This window comes from Pristis pectinata, chromosome 5, assembly GCF_009764475.1.
Source record: "Pristis pectinata isolate sPriPec2 chromosome 5, sPriPec2.1.pri, whole genome shotgun sequence".
Lineage (NCBI taxonomy): Eukaryota > Metazoa > Chordata > Chondrichthyes > Rhinopristiformes > Pristidae > Pristis > Pristis pectinata.
The window spans coordinates 35077514-35101422 of record NC_067409.1 but is presented as its reverse complement, the minus strand read 5'-3'; the positions used below and the strand labels follow the sequence as shown (position 1 = coordinate 35101422).

Below are 23909 nucleotides of genomic sequence, written 5' to 3'. Positions count from 1 at the left end.
CATGGGCAGGAATGTGCCAGATAGGACGTAATGTAAGGTTATCCACTTTGGCAGAAAAATAAGAAAGAGAGAGAGTTTTTTTAAATAGTGAGAAACTCTAAACTACTCAGAGGATGTCCATGTACAGTAAACACTGAAAGGTAACATGCAGGCCACAGACAAGTGGGTATGATGGTATTTATTGCATGAGAATTAGATGAGGAGAGGTAGATACCTTGCATCAATTGTATGACGCCCTGGTGAATCTGCATCCAGAACATCCTGCTTGAGGAAGGAAACGGGTGTGTTTAGGCAGTGCAGTGAAGGTTCACTAGATTAATTGCTGGGAAGGTGGATTTGTCATAAAAGGAGAAATTAAGCAGACTATGCCTAAAGAGTGGAGGAGAATGAGATGATTTCATTGAAATGTATATGTAGCTTAAATGTATATGTAGAAATGTCTTATGTGGCTTGACAGGATAGATGAATGGTTGATGTTTCCCTCGGCTGGCTGTCTATAACCAGGAATCAATCTCAACATACGGAGTCAGCCATTCAGAACAAAAACAGGAAGAAATCTCTGAAAGTCTCTACCCAAGAGAAAGGTGGAGGTTCAGTCAGTGAGCATATTCAAGGCAGAGATGGGTAGATTTTTAGAGATTAAGACGATCAAGAGATATAGAGTTAGTGCAGGAATGTGGCACTGAGATAAAGGATCAGCCATAGCATTACTAAATGGCAGAGCAGACATGAGGAGTTGCATATCCTACTCCTACATTTATTTCCTATAGTCTTATGTTATGATTCCAAAGATGAGAGATTTTACTTATGTGGACAGGCAGAAAGTTAGGGTTGTTCTCCTTGGTTGCAAGGTGACCTTATGTAGAGGTACTTAAAATCATTACGAATTTAAAGAGAGTAGGTAGGGAGAATCTGGTCCTATTGCCAGAGGGATCAAGAACTTGATGACATAGAATGAAGGTGACTGGTAAAAGAACCAAAAATGATACAATTTTTTTAATTGCCAGGCAAATTGGAGTGGCAGTTTCTATTAGAGCATTCAAAACAAAGTTGGATGAGTATCTGAAAGGAAATAATTTGCAGGGTTATAAGGAGGGGGAGACTAACTGGATTGTTCATACGTGGAGCCAATATGGGCTGAATGACCTCCTTTCACGTTGGGTAATATTAAAGTCTTAAGCATTAGATCCATTTTGGAGATGATACAAAATGCAGACTTCAAATATCTTTCAATTTATTATTTGCATATCACAAAGGTTTGCTAAGACAATCAATGTACATTTCCTTAACTGTAAATATATAATATTCACAATTCCTCACAACTTGGTATTCAACATCAAAATACCATTAATCAGAACCTGAATATAAACATTTGATCACTTAACTCTCTGGTCAATCACAATCATATATCCCTATCTCTTACACACAAAAAAACTATAGCAGGTAGTCAATTAATAATCTGAAATCTGGGATTGATAGAATATTGTTTGACATTCATATTAAGGGATATAGGAGCAAGGTAGATAAATGATGGTAGATCGCTTATGAAAAGCAAGTTAATTAGTCTTTTTAGATAACTCTCTTGAAATGCTCACAGAATGGCTGACATCTGAGCATCCAAAGAGGAATCTTTATCCTGTCTTTGTGTCTTTGCAACTGAAGTGTATGTTGCAACAGTGAAAACTAAATTACTTCATTGAACGTATTGTCTGTGCAGTATCACAAAATGTTATTAGTAATAATAATTAATTATATTATCTGAAGAGAGCGAAACTTATAAATTATAAAAAGGCTATTTATACTCTGTCACAGTGACTCTGCTAGTTGAATTGCTGACTCGCAGTGCTAGCAACTGGGTTTATTCGTGGTTTTGGATGCTATGTGGAGTTTGCATGTTCTCCCTATGACCATGTGGGTTTCCTCTGGGTGCTCCCACATGGTTTCCTCCCACATCCCAAAGATGTGTGGGTTGGTAGGCTAATTGGCCACTGTAAATTGTTCCCGGTGTGCAGGTGTTTGGTGAGAAGGTGGGGAGAGGGGGTTTAACGAGAATGTCGGGAGAATAAAGAATGGGATTAATGTAGGATTAGTGTAAACTGGGTGGTTGATGGCTGGTGTGGACTCAATGGGTTGAAGGGCCTGTTTCTATGCTATGTGTCTCTATGACTCTAAGTCAATGTTCCCTTGTTCCTATAATCCACCATCTCCAATAACTGTCCAAGAAGCAATGGTTTCTGCATCAATTATTTTCTGTGACAAACATCCCCTTTTACACTACTGAGTCCATCAAAGTTAACAAGGTAGAAGAACTTTGGAGTATTGTGTGCATTTCTAGTTCCCCTATTATAGGAAGGATGTGGAGACTGTGAAAAGAGTGCAGAAGAGGTTTACCAGGATGCTGCCTGGATTAGAGGGTATGAGCTTTCTTTCCTTTTGCAATATTTTTATTAGTTCCACAAAGAACATACGGAGTATATGAATCAAAAAGAGGATAAAAATACTACTGAATACATTGCATTAAATCTTATTTGAAATCACAATACTCTTATATTAATAATCACATGTGATAGTTAGTTAATAATGAAAAAATTGGAATAATTTTATTATAAAAAAATCTAAACCCACTACCAAGACCAGAGCTGTTTAGTAAAAAAAAAGACAAGGAAAGACCCTTGACACATACCATATCAGCCAATATCTGTACTTTAGTCACCAGATCAAAGGTTTTGAAAATAATTCAGAAAAGGTCCCCACAGGGTTTGGAAGTCTAAGTTAGATTCAAGAATTGAACAACGGATCTTCTCTAAATTTATGTATGACATAACATCTCATAACCATTGAACGTGAGTAGGCGGAGTGACTTCCTTCCATTTAAGCAACACAGCCCTCCTGGCTATAAGGGAAATAAAAACCAGGATGTGTAGTCCAGAAGCCTCCAAAGTTATATCTTTTTCTCCAAAATAAAGCAGTCAAAGGATTAAGTTTAAAATTTATTTTAAAAAGCACAGAAAAAGTTTGAAGCACCTCTGTCCAATATTTTTTAAGACTCTGACATGTCCAAAACATGTGAATTAAAGAAGCATCTCCATTATTGCATTTGTCACAGTAAGGAGATATATCCGAATAAAAACGGGATAGTTTGTCTTTAGACAAGTGAGCTCTATGGACCACTTTAAATTGAAGGAGAGAGTGATGGGCACATAATGATGAAGTATTAACCAATTTAAGAATTTCATTCCAAGTTTCCTCAGAAATTGAAATCACAAAATAAGAAGGTTTGTTGTTTCAAGTTTATCAACTTCTTACTTTTTCACAGTTACCAACTTGCAGTTTCACAATGCCTTTCATGTGAAGATGCATAAGTTTGTAAAACTCAGCAGGCAATTTGTGAACTTTCGATGGCAACACGTTGTCATAGTAATGGTGGAAGAACTGGTTTCCATCTATGTCTTTGGAGAAGGGCCAGAATCCATACAACCGAACTTCCTCACACATCTTCAATGCTGCACTTAATATTACGAAACCACTAGAAAGACGACTCTCTTTTATACCTTCATCTATCTAGAATTTAGTCATGGACTTAATATATGAAGGACTTAAAAACACTGCCTGCTGTTTTGTTCCAAAATCTTGCAGAGTGTATAAAACTTTAAATGAAGGTGAAGTACAGAATGAATGAGAAAATGCAGGCAGCAGAATAAATGCATCTTCATATGTAGATATATGGTCCATAAACGGTTTTCTCCATAAATTAAGACTTTTAAACCTGTAAAATTAATAATATTATTTACATTAAGGTGCTGAAATTCAGGGCAACTATCAGTCTCCCAAAATAATTTTGGCAAGTGACCAGGAAAACCTGTAAGTGGTGTCAACTGATTTTGGTGATTCACACTCAGTTTTGCCACCACCAAGATGTCTTGTAAGGGAAGGAATTTCCATTCAGATACAAGTGACAGCCAAAGCTAGGATTGTGAGGGAAGCATAGTGTAGGTTCTGATCAAGGTTGTTGCTGGACAAACAAAGTCCTTGGGGGTCTATAGGTGGGATGGGGTTAGGGTTTTGGTGAGTTGGTAAATTGGTTTATTATTGTCACATGTACAGTGGAAAACTTGTCTTGCACACCGTCCATGCAGATTATTTCATTACAACAGTGCATTGTGGTAGTACAAGGTTAAACAATAATTGAATGCAGAATAAAGTGCTACGGTTACAGAGAAAACACAGAGCAGGTAGACAATAAGGTGCAAGGTCATAACAAAGCAGATTGTGAGGTCAGGAGTCCATCTAGGGGACTGTTCAATAGTCTTATAACAGCGGGATAGAAGCTGTCCTTGAGCCTGATGTGACGTGGTTTCAGGCTTTTGTGTCTTCTGCCCGATGGGAGAGGGGAGAAGAGAGAATGTCTGGGGTGGGTGGGGGTCTTTGATTATGTTGGCTGCTTTACTGAGGATGTGAGAAATGTAGACAGAGTCCATGGAGGGGAGGCTGGCTTCCATAATGTGCTGAGCTGTGTCCACAACTCTCTGCAGTTTCTTGCGGTCATGAGCAGAGCAGTTGCCATACCAAGCCCTGAAGCATCCACATAGGATGCTTTCTATGGTACATCTATAAAAATTGGTGAGGATCAAAGGGGACATGCCAAATTTCTTTAGCCTCTTGAGGAAGTAAAGGTGCTGGTGAGCTTTCTTGGTCATGGCGTCTACATGGTTGGACCAGGATAGGATATTGGTGATGTTCACTCCTAGGAACTTGAAGCTCTCAGCTCCCTTGACCTCAGAACCGTTGACATAAACAGGAGCATGTGCATCACCCCCTTTCCTGAAGTCAATGACCAGCTCTTTTGTTTCGCTGACATTGAGGGAAAGGTTGTTGTCATGACACCATGTCACTTTGCTCTTTATCTCCTTCCTGTACTCTGCCTCATTGCTATTTGAGATTTGGCCCACTATGGTACTGTCATCTGTAAACTTGTAGATGGAGTTAGAGCAGAATGTGGCCACGCAGTTGTGAGTATATAGATACTAGAGTCGGGGGCTGAGGACGCTGCCTTGTGGGGCACCAGTGTTGAGAATAATTGTGGTGGAGGTGTTGTTGCCTATCCTTACTGATTGTGGTCTGTTGGTCAGGAAGTCAAGGATCCAGTTGCAAAGGGAGGTGTTGCATCCCAAGTCCAGGAGTTTGGAGATGAGTTTGCTTGGAATTATAGTATTGAAGGCGGAGCTGTAGTCAATAAACAATAGTCTATTGTTTTTCATAAATAGTATCTGCCCAATTTAAGGCAAGGAAGGGTTCGCATTCAAGTCATGTCAATAGGTTCATGCGTGCCTGTGGAATGGGGTTTAAAAGCAAAAGTTTCTGAATCACCTACTTTGTTGCTACATGGGCAATCTGTGTATGGAGCCAGCAGGTATAGGGAATGTCCTAAATGGGATCTGAGGAGAGAGATGAGCTTCTATGTCACAGCTTCAAGTCAGTAGACTGGTCCATATTCAAGGACTCAGCATCCAACCTGAATGAGTATGCCACTGTTGTCACAAACTTCATGAGCAAGTGTGTCGAGGACTGTGTATCAATGAGGTCAATCTGGGCGTTCCCCACACAGAAACTATGGATGAACCAAGAGATCCACTCCCTCCTGAGGTCCAGGTCTGAGGTGTTCAAATCAGGTGATCCTGACCTATAAAGAAAATCTAGGTACGACCTTCCTAAAGCTCTCAGGGATGCGAAGGGACAATACCAGACCAAAACAGGGTCTCAGACCAGCTGTCAGTTGTGGCAAGGCATACATGCTATAAAGGGGCTACAAAATGAGTCGGGCCATATTGCTGGCAGCAGCGCATCCCTCCCTGATGAACTCAATGCATACTATGCATGTTTTGAACAGAAGGTCAATGAAATGACACCACCCACCCTGAGAGCCTCTGAAGCATCAGTACCCACAGTCACCATCGCAGACTTCAGATCAGCCTTCTGCAAAGTGAACCTACAGAAAGCGACTGGGCCAGATAGATTTCCCGGGGGTATTTGCAGACATCTTTAACCTCTCCCTACTCCAATCTGAGATTCCCACCTGCTTTAAGGATACCACTTTCATCCTGGTGCCAAAGGAAAATAAGGAAACGTGCCTTAGGTGGCTCTGACATCAAACGTCATGAAGGGCTTCGAGAGGCTGGTCATGGCACACATCAAGTCCAGCCTCCCAGACAACCTTGACCCACTGCAATTTGCCTACCACTGAAACAGGTCCAAGGCAGATGCCATCTCCCTGGCCCTACCCTCATCTCTGGAGGACCTGGATAACAAAGGTACCTACATCAGATTCCTATTTATTGACTATAGCTCTGCCTTCAGTACCATAACTCGAAACAAATTCATCTACGAACTCCTAGACCTAGGACTCAGCACCTCCTGTTGCAACTGGATCCTTGACTTCCTGACTAACAGACCATGATCAGTAAGAACAAGCAGCAGCACTTCCGCCATGATTATCATCAACACTGGTGTCCCGCAAGGCTGCGTTCTCAGTGGCCTACTCTACTCCCTATACACTCATGACTATGTAGCCAGATTCTACTCTAACTCCATCTACAAGTTCACAGATGATACCACCATAGTATACCGGATCTCAAACAATGATGAGATGGAGTACAGGAAGGAGATAGAGAGCTTAGTAACATGGAGTCAAGACAACAACATTTCCCTCACTGTCAGCAAAACAAAAGAGCTGGTCATTGACTTCAGGATGCAGGGCGGAGTATACACCCCTACCTGCATCAATGGTACTGAAGTGGAGATGGTTGAAAGTTTCAAATTCTTAGGTGTAAATATCACCAACAATTTGCCCTGGTCCAACCACATAGATGCTATGGCCGAGAAAAAACACCAGTGTCTCTACTTCCTCAGAAGGCTAAGAAAATTCAGTGTGTCGTCAATGACCCTCACCAATTTTTACAGATACTCATAGAAAGCTTCTATCTAGATACATCACAGCTTGGTACAGCAAATGCTCTGTCCAAGACTGAAAGAACTTGGAGAGGGTTGTGAACACAGCCCAGTCTATCATGAAAACCAGCTTCCCCTCCATTGACTCTGTCTACACTTCCTGTTGCCTTGGGAAAGCAGCCAACATAATCAAAGACCCCTCGCACCCCAGTCATTCTCTCTTCAGTTGGGCAGAAGACACAAATGCTTGAAAACTCATACCACCAGCTTCGAAGACAACTTCTATCCTGCTGTTATGAGACTTTTGTATGCAACTCTTTTATGATAAAGCTGAACTCTTGATCTCACATTCTACCTTGTCATGGCCTTTGCACCAAAGCTACCTGCACTGCACTTACTCTGTAACTATAAAACTATATTCTGCATTCTGTTATTGTTTTTCCTTTTGTACTATCCCAATGTACTGATGTTTGGAACGATATGTATGGACGGCATGCAAAACGAAGCTTTTCACTGTATCTTGGTACATGTGACAATGATAAACCAATTAAACCTATCTTTGACCTTTTAGTTTTCTCCCTTCCTCTGAATCCATTTCATTTCTTATTCCAGTGCTATTTATCTCTCACAAGTTATTTATCTTTCCCAATCCTTCTTCGAGTTTTTTCTCCTTTTCTTTTCTAACTTCCTGTGCGCACCCCTCTGCCAAATTAGTTTAAACTTGCCACATCCTCCTCCCCAGCAATGACGTACTGGGTATTGGTCCTAGTTCTACTGATGTGAAACTTGTCTGGCCAGTATAGGTGCACCCCCTCAGAACTGGTCTCAATGTCCCAGGAACCTAGAGCCTTCCTTCTATACCATTTATCTAGCAACACATTTATATCCAATTTCAATTATGTTTCTGGCCCAATGTGGAAGGCAGCATTGCTGAACTTAGTTCTGGGAAATGAGCCAGGCCAAATGGAGTAGGTATTGAGGGGTGGTGGTACAAATGTAGGAAGTCATAGTCTCATTAGGTCTGGAATAACTATGGAAAAGGATGTGGACCACAACAAGGTTAGAATAGTTAGTTGGACGAGAGCTAAGTTCTGACCCAGGTAAACTGGAGTCAAAGCTTGGCAGGCAAAATATAATTGAACAATGGGAGGCGCGTGACGTCACCCGGAAGCGCGCGGGCGATTTAAAAGTCGAAGGTTCGCCTTCAAGTTTTCTTTCCAGCGACGAGAGAGCGGAGATTGCCGGAAAATAACGAGGTTTTTTTTTCTCTTTCTAGCGTTCGGGACAGCGGCGAGTGACTGCGCACGCGCGTGACGTCACCCGGAAGCGCGCGGGCGATTTAAAAAGCAGACGAGCATATCTAGCGGGCAGCGTCGGAGCGGGCAGCTGAGTGAGAGGGAGCAGAGTGGGTTCGGCTTTGGCTCAACGGGCTTCGGCGAGAGCGGGAAAGAGGCGAGATTATAGAGAGGGGTGAGTTATTAGTTTAGTTTAGTGTTGAGCTCAGTGATATTCAGCAGTATGCATCTGGGATTAGTGTTGTGTTTGGAGTGTCAGATGTGGGGCCCCTGGGAGACGACCAGACTCCCTGATAACTACATCTGCGCAAAGTGCACCGAGATGCGGCTCCTCAAGGAACGGATTGAGAGTCTGGAGCAGCAGCTGGATGACCTTCGGTTGGTTAGGGAGAGCGAGCAGGAGATAGACAGGAGTTATAAAGATTATGTAGACAGCACCTCAGTGGCAGTCCCCCTCAAAAACCGATATCTCATTTTAGATTCGGTTGGAGAGGATGACTTCATAGAGGAAGACCTCAGCAGCCAGGACCTTGGCACCGTGTCTGATACTGTGGTCCAGCAGAGGAAGAGACATGCAGTGGTTATTGGGGATTCGATAGTAAGGGGTACGGATAGGAGATTCTGCGATAGCGATAATGAGTCTCGGATGGTGTGTTGCCTCCCTGGTGCCAGGGTACGGGATATCACAGACCGTGTCGAGAATATTCTGAGGGGGGAGGGTGAGCAGCCAGAAATCTTGGTACATGTAGGTACCAATGATGTAGGTAGGAAAAGAGAAGAGGTCCTGAAGGAGGAATACAAGGCATTAGGGAGAAGGTTGAAAAGTAGGACCTCAAGGGTAGTAATCTCAGGACTACTACCCGTGTCGCGTATCAATGACAGGAAGAATAGAAAGCTCTGGCAGTTAAATGCGTGGCTGAGTGACTGGTGCAAGGGGCAGGGCTTCAGATTCTTGGATACCTGGGACCTTTTTTGGGGGAGGCAAGACCTATTTGCTAAGGATGGGTTGCATCTAAACTCCAAAGGGTCCAATATCCTGGCGGGAATGTTTAATTTAGTTGTAGGGGAGGGTTTAAACTGATCTGGCAGGGGGATGGTAACCAGGATGCTAGGTTACAAGATGCTAAGGTGAGGGAGAAAGTGTATAGAAACGAATCCATTGAGGATGGCAAGAATGACAGGCAGGTGATAAGTCAGGATAATTTACTGAATAATAGAAGTACAACAAATCCGGATGTTAGGATACAGAATGTTAGGATCGGGGATGAGGATGTTCGGATACCGAATGTTAGGATAGGGGATGAGGTCTACACGAACATGTCTAAGATAGTAGGTAGCGAAGATAGTAAGAAGGATGGACAGGTAGAAAGTCAGGATAATCTGCTGATCAATAGAGGTACAATAAAATCAATAGCAGATACCAGTCTAAACATACTATATTTAAATGCACGTAGCATCAGGAATAAAGTAGATGACCTAGTGGCACAACTACAGGTTAATAAATATGACATCGTTGCAATCACTGAGTCGTGGCTTCATGATGGATGTGATTGGGAACTGAATGTCAAGGGGTATACAGTATATAGGAAGGATAGGAGGGTAGGCAGAGGGGGAGGTGTGGCCATGATGGTTAGTAGCGATATAAAATCAATAGAAAGGAAGGACATTGGGTCAGGGGAGGTGGAATCCTTATGGGTGGAGCTGAGAAATAGCAAGGGTAAAAGAACAATAATAGCAGTCATATATAGGCCCCCGAACAGCAGTCAGGAAGTGGACCATAAGTTGCAGATTGAGATAGAAAAAGCATGTCAGAGTGACAATGTGAAGATAATTATGGGGGATTTTAACATGAAGGTGGACTGGGAAATGCAGCAAGGCGGTAGTACTCAGGAGAGTGAGTTTGTGGAATGTCTAAGGGATGTTTTTCTGGAGCAACTTATTGAGGAGCCCACCAGGGGATCGGCTGTTTTGGATTGGGTGCTGTGTAGTGAACCCGAGGTGATTAGGGAACTAAAGGTAAAGGAACCACTGGGAACAAGTGATCACAATATGATTGAGTTTAGTTTCAAGTTTGAGAAGGAGAAGCTGATAACTGGTGTATCGATATTTCAGTGGAATAAGGGAAATTACAAAGGTATGAGAGATGAGTTGGCCCAAATTGATTGGAGGAGTAAGTTAGCTGGAGGGACGGCAGAGGAAAAATGGAAGAAATTTCTACAGGAAATAAGGACAATGCAGGACAGATATATTCCAAGAAAAAAGAAGGTTTTGAATGGAAAAAAGGCACAGATGTGGATAACGAGGGAGGTGAAGGATAAAATAAAAGCAAAAGGGGCGGCGTACAAAGTAGCAAAAATTAGTGGGAAAACAGAAGATTGGAACGATTTTAAAAATCTGCAGAGAGAAACTAAGAAGGTCATTAGGAAAGCAAAGATGAGTTACGAAAGGAAGCTGGCGGACAACATTCGGAAGGATTCTAAGAGTTTTTTTAAATACATAAGGAATAAAAGAGAGACACGGGTTGACATAGGACCAATTGATAACGGTGCAGGAGGTATTATAATGGATGATAGTGAGATGGCAAGGGAATTGAATGAATATTTTGCATCGGTCTTCACCGTGGAGGACATAAGCAATGTGCCCATTAGTCAGGAGTCTCACGAATTGGAGCTGAGTTCAATTGAGATTAATAGGGAGAAGGTGCTTGGAAAACTAAAGGGGCTTAAGGCTGATAAGTCTCCCGGACCGGATGAGGTGCATCCCCGGGTTCTGAAGGAGGTGGCTGTGGAGATAGCGGAGGCGTTGGCGATTATTTTTCAGGAATCGATAGATTCTGGCATGGTTCCGGAGGACTGGAGGGTAGCGAATGTAGTTCCGTTGTATAAGAAAGGTGGGAGGCAGCACAAAGGCAATTACAGACCTATTAGTCTGACGTCAGTGGTGGGAAAATTATTGGAGTCTATCCTCAAGGAGGAGGTTACCGAATACCTAGAGGCGCAAGGCAAGATAAGACCTAGTCAACATGGTTTTGTGAAGGGGAGGTCCTGTCTGACCAACCTATTGGAGTTTTTTGAAGAAATCACAGGTAGGGTGGATAAGGGAGAGGCGGTAGATGTTGTGTATTTAGACTTTCAAAAGGCCTTCGATAAGGTGCCTCACAAGAGACTGATTAATAAGATGAGAGGTCATGGAATTATGGGCAGGGTAGCAAAATGGGTGGAGAATTGGCTGGTTGGCAGGAAGCAAAGGGTGGAAATAAAAGGATCTCGTTCTGGTTGGTTACCGGTTACTAGTGGTGTGCCGCAGGGGTCGGTGTTGGGGCCTCTCCTTTTTACCTTGTACATCAATGATTTGGATGATGGAATAAATGGTTGTGTGGCTAAGTTTGCGGATGACACCAAGATAAGTGGAGGAGTAGGGAGCATAGAGGAAATAGAAAGAATGCAGAGGGACCTAGACAGTTTAGGAGAATGGGCAAGGAAATGGCAGATGAGATTCAATGTTGAGAAATGTGCAGTTGTACACTTTGGAAGTAGAAATAAGCGGGTAGATTATTATCTAGAAGGAGAGAAGATTGATAGTGCGGTAGTACAAAGGGACTTGGGGGTACTCATACAAGATACCTTAAAAGTTAACCACCAGGTTGGATCGGTGGTTAAGAAAGCGAATGCTATGTTGGCATTCATCTCGCGAGGTATAGTGTATAAAAGTAAGGAAGTGTTGATGAGGCTCTACGGGGCGCTAGTGAGGCCTCATTTGGAATACTGTGCGCAGTTTTGGGCCCCGCATCTTAGGAAGGATGTGCTGACGTTGGAGAGGGTTCAGAGGAGATTTACGAGAATGATTCCAGGAATGAAAGGGCTTAAGTATGATGAGCGTTTGTCGGCTCTTGGACTGTACTCGCTGGAGTACAGAAGGATGAGAGGGGACCTCGTAGCGACATTTAAAATGTTGACAGGTAAGGATAGAGTAGATGTGGCTAGGCTGTTTCCCTTGGTGGGCGTGTCCAGGACCAGAGGGCACAATCTTAGAATTAGAGGGTACAGTTTCAAGACAGAGATGAGGAGAAGTTTCTTTACCCAGAGGGTGGTGAAATTGTGGAACTCCTTGCCACGCACAGCAGTGGAGGCCAGATCAGTGGGGGTATTCAAGGAGGAGATAGACAGATATCTAAATAGTCAGGGTATCAAGGGATATGGGGATAAGGCTGGCAAATGGGATTAGAATAGTTTTTTTTTTCTCTCTTTTTTTCCCACCCCATTTCTTTTTCCCTTTTCCTTGGAGCAGACTCGATGGGCCGAATGGCCTGCTTCTGCTCCCTTATCTTGTGATCTTGTGATCTATTGAAAGTAGAGATCTTTCATTTACAATCTTGGCACATTTCCAGGGGGAACAAGTGTAAGGAAATTAAATGCAGAGTTGCTGCATGACTAAAAAGATAGAGGGTAAAATAGAGCAAATATTGAGGTTGTAACAAGCAGAACAGATGCACCCGTTAATGCGGTGTATTTAGACTTCCAAAAAGCTTTTGGTAAGGTGACATCCAAGAGATTATTGAATAAAATTTGAGCACAAGGTTTTGGGGATAATATACTGGCTTGGACTGAGGCTCGGTTAATGGACAGGGATAAATGGAACAGTTACATTTTGTGTAATTAATAAAGTGTCACATGGATCTGTGCTGAGGTCCCAGTTGTTTATGATCTATATCAATAAATTTGGATGAGTATGTCAAATAATATATTCATATTTGTTGATGACAAAAAAGGAAGTTGGGTAAGTATCTGAAAGGAAAGTATCTCTCAGTTTCATGAGAGGGTGGGAGAGGGAGATTAATGGGATTGTGAGGAGGAGTCAAGAGAGGCTTCTGGGGGATATAAACTGGATTAAGTGTATGGGCAGGAATAAGCCAGGTAGGATGTAATGCATATTATCCACATTGACAGAAAAATCAGAAAGACAGAGTATTTTGTTTTAAATACTGAGAAATTGAAAGCTAGAGTGCCCATGTACACAACACACTGAAAAGTAACATGCAAGCCACATACAAGTGGATATGATAATGTTTATTGCTAGAGAATCAGATGACAAGAGTAGGAATATCCTTCACCAATTGTGTAAAGCTCTGGTGAAACTGCATCTAGAATATCCTACTTAAGGATTGATATGGGGGTAATTAGGAAGTGCAGTGAAGGTTTGTCAGATTAATCGCAGGGAAGGTAGGTTTGTCATACAAGGAGAAATTAAGCAAACTGAGCCTATAGAGTGGAGAAAAATGAAGTGATTTATATGGCTTGACAGGATAGATGAATGAATGGCGTTTCCCTAGGCTGGCTGCCTAGAACCAGGAAAAATCTCACTACAAGAAGTCAGCTAATCGGCAAAGACAGGAAGCAATTACTTCACTCAGAAGCTCACTAATCTCTGAAGGCCTCTACTGAAGAGAGCTATGGAAGTTGTTACTGAGTATATTGAAGACAGAGATGGGTCGAGTTTTAGACATTAAGGCAATAAAGAGATACAGTGATAGCGCAGAAACATGGCACTGACATAAAAGCTTTTTTATTGCCAGGGAGTTGCAGATGCAGATACTTTCGGAACATCCAAAGGAAGTTCGATAAGTATTTGAAAGGAAATAATTTGCAGGGTTATGACGAGAGATGAACTGGATTGTTCATACGTGGAGCCAATATGAGCTGAATGACCTCCTTCCGTGTTGCAAACATTTTGCAATTCCATAATTGTCCACATAGCTCAAGTTATATTAAAGTCTTAAGGATTAGATCTATTTTGGAGATGATATAAAATACAGACTTCGAACATCATTCAATTTATTATTTGCATGTCATACAGGTTTGCTAAGACCATCAATCAATGTACATTTTCTTAGCTGTAAATTTATAATATTCACAATTCCTTACAACTTGGTGTTCAAAATCAAAATACTATTAATCAGAATCTGAATATAAGAATTTAGTTACTTAACTCTCTGGTCAATCACAACCATATATCCCTCCCTTGCACAAAGAAACCTGTAGCAGAAAGTCAATTAATGATTTAAAATCTGGGATTGATAGAATTTTGTCTGACATATATTTTAAGGGATACAGAGGCAAGGTGGATGAATGAAGTTAGCTCAGCTATGACATTAATCTTACCTCGTTCCTATGATCAACCATGTCAAATAATCATCCAAGAAGCAATGGTTTCTGCATCAACTATTTTCTGTGACAAAACAGTTCATGCTCCAGTGGTGCTCAGGGAATCTCATCCATCCCCTTATTCTTTACCAATAATAGACCATTACATTCATAAGAATTCAGGAATGAAAATCCACATGCACTGATGCATCCTGATATAACATCCCCTTTTACATCACTGAATCCATCAAAGTAAACAAAGTAGAAGAACCTCATTATCCCATTGCAGCATACCCATCACCTCAATGCATACAAAGAGAACTTTCTCCCTGAAGAACTTGCAAATTCAAGCTGTCAACAAGGTATGTCTCTCGAGACAAACTCTGATTACTAACGTCTGGGCTCACAACATAGGAAGTTCTTTCCCCAAAGATCAATAAAATTATTTGTTTAAAAAGAAACAGTTGCACCATATTTTAAAGCTGAATCACAAAAGGAGTGAAGGAAATCAGAAAATGCTGGAGATACTTAGCATTTGGAGAGAGAAAAGTAAACATGTTTTGGCTCGATCACCTTTCAACTCTGAAATGTTAACTTTGATTCTTTCTCCAGAGATGCTGCTTGAACTGCTGAGTATCTCCAATATTTTGGGGTTTTATTCCAGAATTCCAGCATCTGCAGTTATTTTGCTTTTCAATCACAAAATAAGAAGCTTTGTTGTTTCAAGTTTATCAACTTCTTACTTTTTCACAGTTCCCAACATGCAATTTCACAATGCCTTTCATGTGAAGATGCATAAGTTTGTAAAACTCAGCAGGCAATGAGTGAAATTTCTTTGGCAACACGTTGTCGTAGTAATGGTGGAAGAACTGGTTTCCATCTATGTCTTTGGAGAAGGGCCAGAATCCATATAACTGAACTTCCTCGCACATCTCCAATGCTGCACTTAATATTATGAAACCACTAGAAAGATGACTCTCTTTTATACCTTCATCTATCCAGAATTTAGTGATAGACTTAATATATGAAGGATTTAAAAATATTGCCTGCTGTTTCGCTCCAAAGTCTTGTAGAGTGTATAAAACTTTAAACGAAGGTGAAGTACAAAATGAATAAGCAAACGCAGGCAACAGAATAAATGCATTTTCATATGCAGATATATGGTCCATAAATGGTTTTCTCTTTAAGTCAAGATTTTTAAACCTGTAAAATAAATACTTAAAATAAATAATACTTATTTACATTAAGGCATTCAAATTCAGGGCAATTATCAGTCTCCCAAAATAATTTTGGCAAGTGACCAGGAGAACTTGTAAGTAAAATCACCTCAGCAATCACATACAGGTGAAATAGGAAATTGGCTTGGATATGTCTACATGCTATTTACCAGATATGCAACTACAGTAACACATAGAACCGTACAGCATAGGAACAGGCCCTTCGGCCCACAATGTTGTGCCCAACTAAACTGGTAATTAAATGCCTAACTAAACTAATCCCTTCTGCCTACACAATATCCATATCCCTCCATTCTCTGTACACTCATGTGCCTATCTAAGATCCTCTTAAATGCCTCTATCGTATTTGCCTTCACCACCACACCTGGCAGTGCATTCCAGGCACCCACCACTCTCTGCGTAAAAGATTTGCCCCACACATCTCCTTTGAACTTACTCCCTCTCATCTTAAATGCATGCCCTCTGGTATTAGACATTTTGACCCTGGGAAAAAAATACCAGCTATCTACTCTGTCTATGCCTCTCCTAATCTTATAAACCTCTATCAGGTCTCCCCTCAGCCTTTACCACTCCAGAGAAAACAACCCAAGTTTAATGTCATCACTATTCATGCAATGCCAATTTCTGCCCTGAATGGCACAAATTGGAACTTTGCATGTGATTTTGATTGTTGTTAAACAGAGTTCAATGAGCAGCACATCGCACTACTTTTTTACTTTTCCTGCTATTTAGGCATTGGGAGATGTAACTTGGCATTTTCAGAACTGACTGAAAATGCCAAGTCACATTGGTATTGACTTGTGACAATGCTCAGACCTCACCTTTAACAATCCACAGAGTATGTTACAGCTAACAGTGAGTGCTATTTCCAACATACAGCTGGTGAGGTAATCCTTCAATGGTGACCCCTCTGGCAGTACTCCATTAGTGGAGGTGTTGATATGGCAATGATTAGCCACACAGAGGGGTTAGGTATCATAGGGCAGGAGATGAAGAAATGCACATCAGTGAGTGCCTGAATTTTAGGAGACATCATATCTTACCTGGACCTCTCTGGTGAACAGCATTTACATAAGTTCAGGTTTTCACAGCTGCAATAGCTGATTCATGTCACATTCTGTATTAAGACCTCCGGCCACGGTCTCATGTGTGGACTGCACGCTTCACAGAGGTCAAAGTCATGTTGCCTCTCAACTCCCTCATCACAGGATCCTTTTCATGTAGCCACAGTGGATTATCTCCTTATCTCCCAAGCTGCTGCTCACTGCAGCATGAGAGAAGTCACCCTGGCACTGAATTTGCATAAGATTTTTTGACTTCAGTGAGGAGCAGAAGACACCTTGGGCGTTGGGATTTGACAGTATAACTGACTTCCACTAGTGTAAACAACCATTGGCTGCACCCATGTGCCCATAAGGACTTCTCCTAATGAACTAATCCTTTCCTCAACTAAAAGTGATTATTCCCTTGATGTTCCGGTGGTTGTGGATCATCATAAGATTTTCCTGATGATGAATGCCATATACAGTATCCAGGAAGCATACCTAATACATTCATCCTCAGGGAAAATGAACTGTGGTTCTGTGGTCAGCACCATCTGAAAGGATGGATCCTGGGGAGAAGGTCGATGGTTTATTTTCCTGGCTTCTGACATTAAACTACAGATATCCAACACATCACTATTCTGTCACTGGACTCAAAGTTGAGTCCAGTGGTGAAGTGAACAGTCAGACGTTTCAGTCCCTGACCTCCAGCATGTCTTGTTTTTCTGTCTTCAGAACTATTGGCTATCAGTCAGCTCAATTCATCTGAATAATTCCTTGTCAATTTTGCTTCCAATTCCATGAGCCTCAACTAGACTGATTGTGAAAGAGACTTCATTGAATACATTTTAAAAGCTTCTCTAAATAGCATCCATAGACATTCTTTTAGCACCATTTGTTATGTCTTTGAAAGAATTTATCAGACTTGGCAGGCACAAGCCATCCTTTTACAAAACCACATGGGTCATCTCTGATCTGCTGCCAATTTTAGAAGTTCTCCGTCATTCTAATCTTAATTATAAATTACAGTAACTTTACAACTAGACATCAAGCTAATTAGTTAATAATTCTCAAATTTCAATCTTTCACCTTTCTTTAAAGCAGAGTAAAATCATTTAGAACAGTCCCTGAATCCTTTGTACCCGGAGCCATGAGTTTTCTGAACCCTCTCAAGACCTTAACACCCCTAAAGTGTGGTAACCAGAATCAGATAGCAATATTCTAGCTGTGGCTCAACTAGCATTATGAACAGGTTCAATGCAACTTCACAGTTTTTGAACATATATATGATTATTTTTAGTTCTGTGCCATTTAGCCCATATTGTCTCTCCTTATTCTTTCTGCCAAAGTGTATCGTCTCACACTTCCCTTTATTAAATTCCATCTGCATTGTCTGCCTATTATTTGGAATTTTTAATCTGCACACCCCATATTGAACCCACCAATTTATGAATAAGCCATGTATGTTGGCTCTCTCTGAAGTGTTCAGTTCCTCCAACTCCAACTTTCTTAATACCAAAGTGACATGTACCATTTTCCAATATAAAAAAAATGGAGAGAACATTAAAAATTAAAGTCAGGTCACCTTCTTTCTTTAGAACCTTGAGGTGAAAACCATCTAGTCCCTGGTCTTCAGTGCCACTGTATTCTTCTTAATTATTACCCTGTCCCTACCCTGACTCAAAATTAGTTGCTTAAGAGATGTTGCTGTCCTTTTATCCACCGTAACTAATAACAGTTAAAATGTTCACTACTTTTCTTTTATAATATTGGCATAATCTGTTTGCAAGAAGCAAGCACTGCTCCTGACCATCCTTTTCTTTGTGACGTAATTGGAAAAAAAATAAATCCCTTTTCTTTTCCAATTCATTTTTGTAGTTGTGCTTTGTAATATTTACCTATTCTTTTTATTTCTCCCATTCATCTGATTCACTAGTCTATGCTTTTTACTTTAGTGTCACATTGGTCCACATCTCTGTACCTTTACCTCGCTCGTCATTCATTTTTTGACAAAACCTGGTTCTGAAACACACTAAATCATTTTACAAAGACATCACACTGTTCTACAGTGATTTAACCCATCAATAACATTGCCCAGTTTTGTCAACTCCAACAAGTTTCCATCACCATACTCATTTCCCCCCACCACACCCCTCCTTTCACCATTTCAAAAGGGATTGCTCCACTTACAACTCCCTCATCTGCTCTTCCGTCCCCAGTAACTGGTCCCATTGTCACAGCATTTTCCTGTGGAACTGCAAGAGATGCAACACCTATCCATTCACGTATTTCCTTCGCATTATCCAGGGACCCAAGCACTCTTTCCAGGTGAAGCAGCTATTCACTGACACTTCTTACAATCTAGTGTACTACATTAGGTGTTCAGAATCTGATCCACTCTACACTGGAGAAATCATGAGCATTAGCCCAGCAGTTGCACCTTACAGGGAAAGAATGTTTTATTTGGTATGTGGCAGATTCAAAATGGGAAGGGAGAGTCAGAGAGAGGATTGTGGGTGGGGGAGGGGTTCAGACAGGGAATCAGGAGAGTTGGTTCGGCTGCTGATCAGGGAGACGTATGGAGGTTGGCCGGATTACTGGAGGCAATGGTTGGGCTGATGATGGACGGTCATACTAGAGGGAGTTGGGCTCTATCAGAGGGAGAATCCAGGAATGAACAGGGTCTTTGGCTCAGTCTGGGATTTGTTGGGGGGGTTCATGGCATGCAGAAACAAATGCAGCTTGTGAAACCTATTAGATATTACCAAGCTAATGATGGGGACAAAAGAGCTTCTTAAACTCAGCTCTGCCCACTTCTTCAACAAAGAAAGAGTTACAAAGACTTACCTATAGCCTTATTACTATACTTATGTATAACTCATGGTGAATCTAATTTGACCAAAAATGGACTGAAAATCCCATCCCAAGATGCTGTGTAGAACCCAATGTCAGTGCTGGACCTTTTAGATTGTAAGCTGGAAAGGAAATCCTTGCAAACACTAGCTTGCCTTTTAGACCCCTGATATGAGACAATAGCACCAAAGTTGCATAAACAACATGGCTCCAATTAACAACATTAAGATTGCTAATACATTTAAACTTTTCTCCATGAAAACAACTTTGTTGTACAAATAGTTGGGCATTAACGTTCCTATATCAGACAAACAGACTGGGGATGGTATAATCAAAAGGGAAATTTGCATCAATTAAATTGTCATGGGTGTGATTTTTGGACTATAAATAAAAATAATTCAGAGAGAGAGAGAGGGCAACCTGCAAGGAGCTGTAGACAGTGAATCCTGAGTTGTTGCTATGCTGAGTTCTACTTAAAATTACCTACAGTTCAAGAATAAGTAATATTTGGAGTTAAAAGGTAGTGTGAAAGAGAATTACAAAGAGAATTTACCACCTGTATAGAGAGAGGGAGAGAGAGAGAAATGCTATAGTTAAGGATTAAACCTGCATAAGGTACAAAATGCAGAGATCAATTAGAGTACTGTAATTTGCAATATATTATGTCATAGCTTTGGAATTTCAAGTAATGCCTTATGTCATACCACTTGTAGTGTTTGTATTTATATATTATTAAAATCTGATGAAACATTACAAATAGACTTTTAAAAGTGTTCTCGGTTGTGCTGCACTGTGAGCCTTATCTGGTTTACCCCACCCAGATAGTTTTAGGCTGAACACAGAGAGCAAGTATAGGAGAAATTATTGATATTACTAATCAAGAAAATGTCAGGTGGTAAATGAATCACTCTAAATGAATGAAAGGGCAGGGGCACAGTCCTACTCCCAAAAGAGCTCTTCATAACACAAATCTGGCAACATAAAGAAGATGTAATGCATTATCTCACTCGCTGTCACTGATGCCAAGGATATCAAATGGAGTTTTATTTGCTGAAAGGGCATGTTTGCTCTGTCCTTAGCATACCACTGAAATGGCCATGTTTTTGTTTTGTAAGATTAACTGTGCATAAAACCAATTCATGTTTCTGTAGTGGTGTACACAGAAATAACTATCTTGAACATTTTAGAAGGAGGGTTTAAACTAGAATGGCAGCAAAAAAAAGCTAACTGTTGGCACCGGAAGCATGGAGACACTTGCGGGCTGCCCTCAGAACATTCTATGTAAAAGATGCATTTCACTGTGTGTTCCGATGTACATGTGACTAATAAAGAAACCTTATCTTAGCTCATTAAAAAGACACACCTAAAAGTATTGTGTCTCAATATACAGCTCATTTGTAGTAGAGTAGAAGAATTAACAGTTCAGATACATAAAAGTGCTATTGTTATATTACAGAGACAGCTGCAGGGTGACCAAGGATGGGAATTAAACATCCTGGGTATTCAATATTTAGGAAGATTTGGCAAAAAGAGAAAGGAAGTGGGGTGGTGCTGTGAGTTAAAGGAGCAAATCAATACAATGGTGAGCAAAGATGTCAGATTGGAAAATCATAAGACCGTAAGACATAGGAGCAGTATTGGGCCATTCGTCCCATCAATTCTGCTCTGCTATTCAATTGCGTCTTTTTTTCAACCTCATTCTCCCACCTTCTCCCGTAACCCTTAACCCCTTCACCAATCCTATTACTTTCTGCCTTAAATACACCCAATGACTTGGCCTCCACCACCCTCTGTGGCAATGAATTCCATAGATTCACTGCACTCTAGCTGAAGAAATTTCTTCTCATCTCAGTTTTAAAGGGACGTCCCTTTATTCTTTATCATGATGTGGAATCTGTATGAATCAAGCTAAGAAACACCATGGGTCAGAAAACATTGATGGGATTGTCTATAGGTCCCCAAAAGTAAGAGGTTTGGGGGATGGAATTAACCGAAAATTAGAGGTGCATACAAGGAGGATATAACTGTAATGATGAGTGTCAAACCAAATTAGCAATAAATCTGCAGAGAAGGAATTCCTGGAGTGTGTACATGAGGGAACCAACAAGAGAACATGCTATCTAGTTCAGGTAATAAGAAAGGAATAATTAACAATCTTGGTGTGTGTGGTGCTTTATGGAAGAGCAATCTAATGACAGAATTCTTCATTAAGATGAAAATTGAAATAGTAGAATCAGAAACTAGGGGTCCTGAATCTGAACGAAGGAAATGTCAAGGGTACTAGGTACAAAATAATTGATAGATTGGGAAATTTTACTAAATGGGTTGATGTGGATAGGCTATGGATAAAATTCAAAAAGTGAGTAGATAAATTACATCAACTATTTATTCTGGCATAAAAATAAGGCAGGAGAGAGGGCTCAACTGTGGCTCATGAAGGAAGTTAGGGATAGTATTAGATCTAAAGATGTCCAGAAAAAGCAACTTGCCTGGAGATGGGTGCAGTTTAGAATTCAACACAGGAGGACAAAAAGATTCTAAGGAAATACTGAGAATGAGAGAAGCTTTCAGGGAACATAAAAACTGACTGTAAAATGTTCTGTACAGATGCAAAGGGAAAAAGGTTAGGAAGGCAGATGTGGGTCCCCTGCAGTATGAATCTAGGGAAATTATAATTGAAAACAAAGAAATGGCTAAATGATTAAACACATGCTTTGGATTTGTCTTCACAAAGGAGGATACAAATAACTTTCTAGATATGTTAGGAAACTTAGGAATTAGACAGTGAGAAGAACAAAGGATAGCAGTATACTAAAGGAGTATGGTTCTAGAGAAATTCATGAAGTTAAGGGATGACAAATACCCAGGGTCTGATAATCTACATCACAAAATAACAAAGGAAGTAGGCCTGGAAATGATGGGTGTCCTAATGGTCATCTGCCAAAATTCTTCAGACTCTGGAGCAGTAACCCCATTTTTAAAAGTATAATATGGATAAATGTGACCGTTATCCACTTTGATAAGGAGATGTTGTTACCTGAATGTGATAGAGTGGACAAAGGGGAGGTGCAACAAGTCATGGATTTTTCACCAGTCACTGAAAGTGTTCAGGTGCAGCAAGCAGTTAGAAGTGCAAATGGTACAGTGGCCTTTATTGCAAGAGGATTTGGGTACAAGAGCAAGGACATCTTGCAGCAACTCTACAGAATCTACACAAGGCTACAAATGCTTTGAAGGACATGTGTATATTCTTGTACATATTATATAATAATTCTAAATGTGTGATTTAGAATCAAAGGGGGGATTGTTGAATTTGACTGTTTTAATTAGCTTTTTAACATGTATAGTGTTTAATACACCTCAAGTGGCTGCACGAGGAATGACCGCTTGCTAGCTTATTGGTTTGTCCATCAGGTGAATATGTGTTTTTTTTCATTGTTAGTTTGGCCACAAGTATCTAATAGGTTTCCTGATTGGACTATTGTTAGCCAAGGAGCATCTCTTATCTCAGGTATAAAAGGTGTTACTTTTTGTTAATCTCTCGCTTGCACTTCCTCCCCCCCCGGCCTGAGCTTTTTGTTCCCTTTGTCTTGGCTCATCAAAGCTGGTGCCATGTGCTCTGTGACTGTTTCTTTGTTTTAAACTTTCCAATAAAACTTTGTGAAGCACCATGTTGTTTTCAACTCATTCCTGGACCTCTGAAAGAACCTGTGGATTCGAAAATAACCGGATCCGACAGTCTTGACCTGAAACATTGACTGTCCATTTTTCTCCACAGATGCTGCCTGACCTGCTGAGCTCCTCCAGCATTTTGTGTGTTGCTTATGATTCAGATTATTTCATTGACATGTACACCAGGGTGCAATGCAATCCCTTGTTCGCATGAACCCATCTAATTCCTTCAGAATGCAATGATGAAGAAAAAAGTTAGGAAAGAAAAATTGCTGAAAAATCAGGAGATTGGCAGCAACATACATTTGTTTTCACTTCACAGCTCTCCTTTTCCCCGATTCCATCTTACACACGTTTCTCTTTATTTTTAGAATGCAAATAAATACAAATTGATAATCACCTGCTTATAATGATGGATGGATTGGATGTTACGACACTTGTTTTAGTTCCCACATCATCCTTATAATCAATAAGAGGGGGCAGATTACACCTGCAAACAAATATATTTTTTAAAAATTGTTTTTTTTTAAACTAATGTTGCATTGTAGTGACTCACTGACCGAACAAGCAAACCGGCTCAGTGGTTGGGTCGCGCGTCGTCGGAGCGGCGAGGCCAAAGATGGTGCTGGGCCTTTGTCTTCCCTGAGCGACGGGGAGAACCCGCGCGTGGGAAAAGTTTGATGACGTAGCGCATACGTCATTTCTGTTTTCGGTGGGCGGGAA

The 23909-nt window shown here is 40.9% G+C and overlaps 1 protein-coding gene across 1 annotated transcript in view; it reads right to left on the bottom strand.

Moving 5' to 3' along the window:
* Positions 1-23909, bottom strand: part of LOC127570529 (alpha-2,8-sialyltransferase 8F-like) — a 75784-nt gene that overhangs the window by 12409 nt on the left and 39466 nt on the right. Inside the window, exon 6 of the mRNA XM_052016182.1 lies at positions 23587-23676. Coding sequence (XP_051872142.1) covers positions 23587-23676 — 90 coding nt within the window. The remainder of the gene's footprint in view (positions 1-23586; positions 23677-23909) is intronic.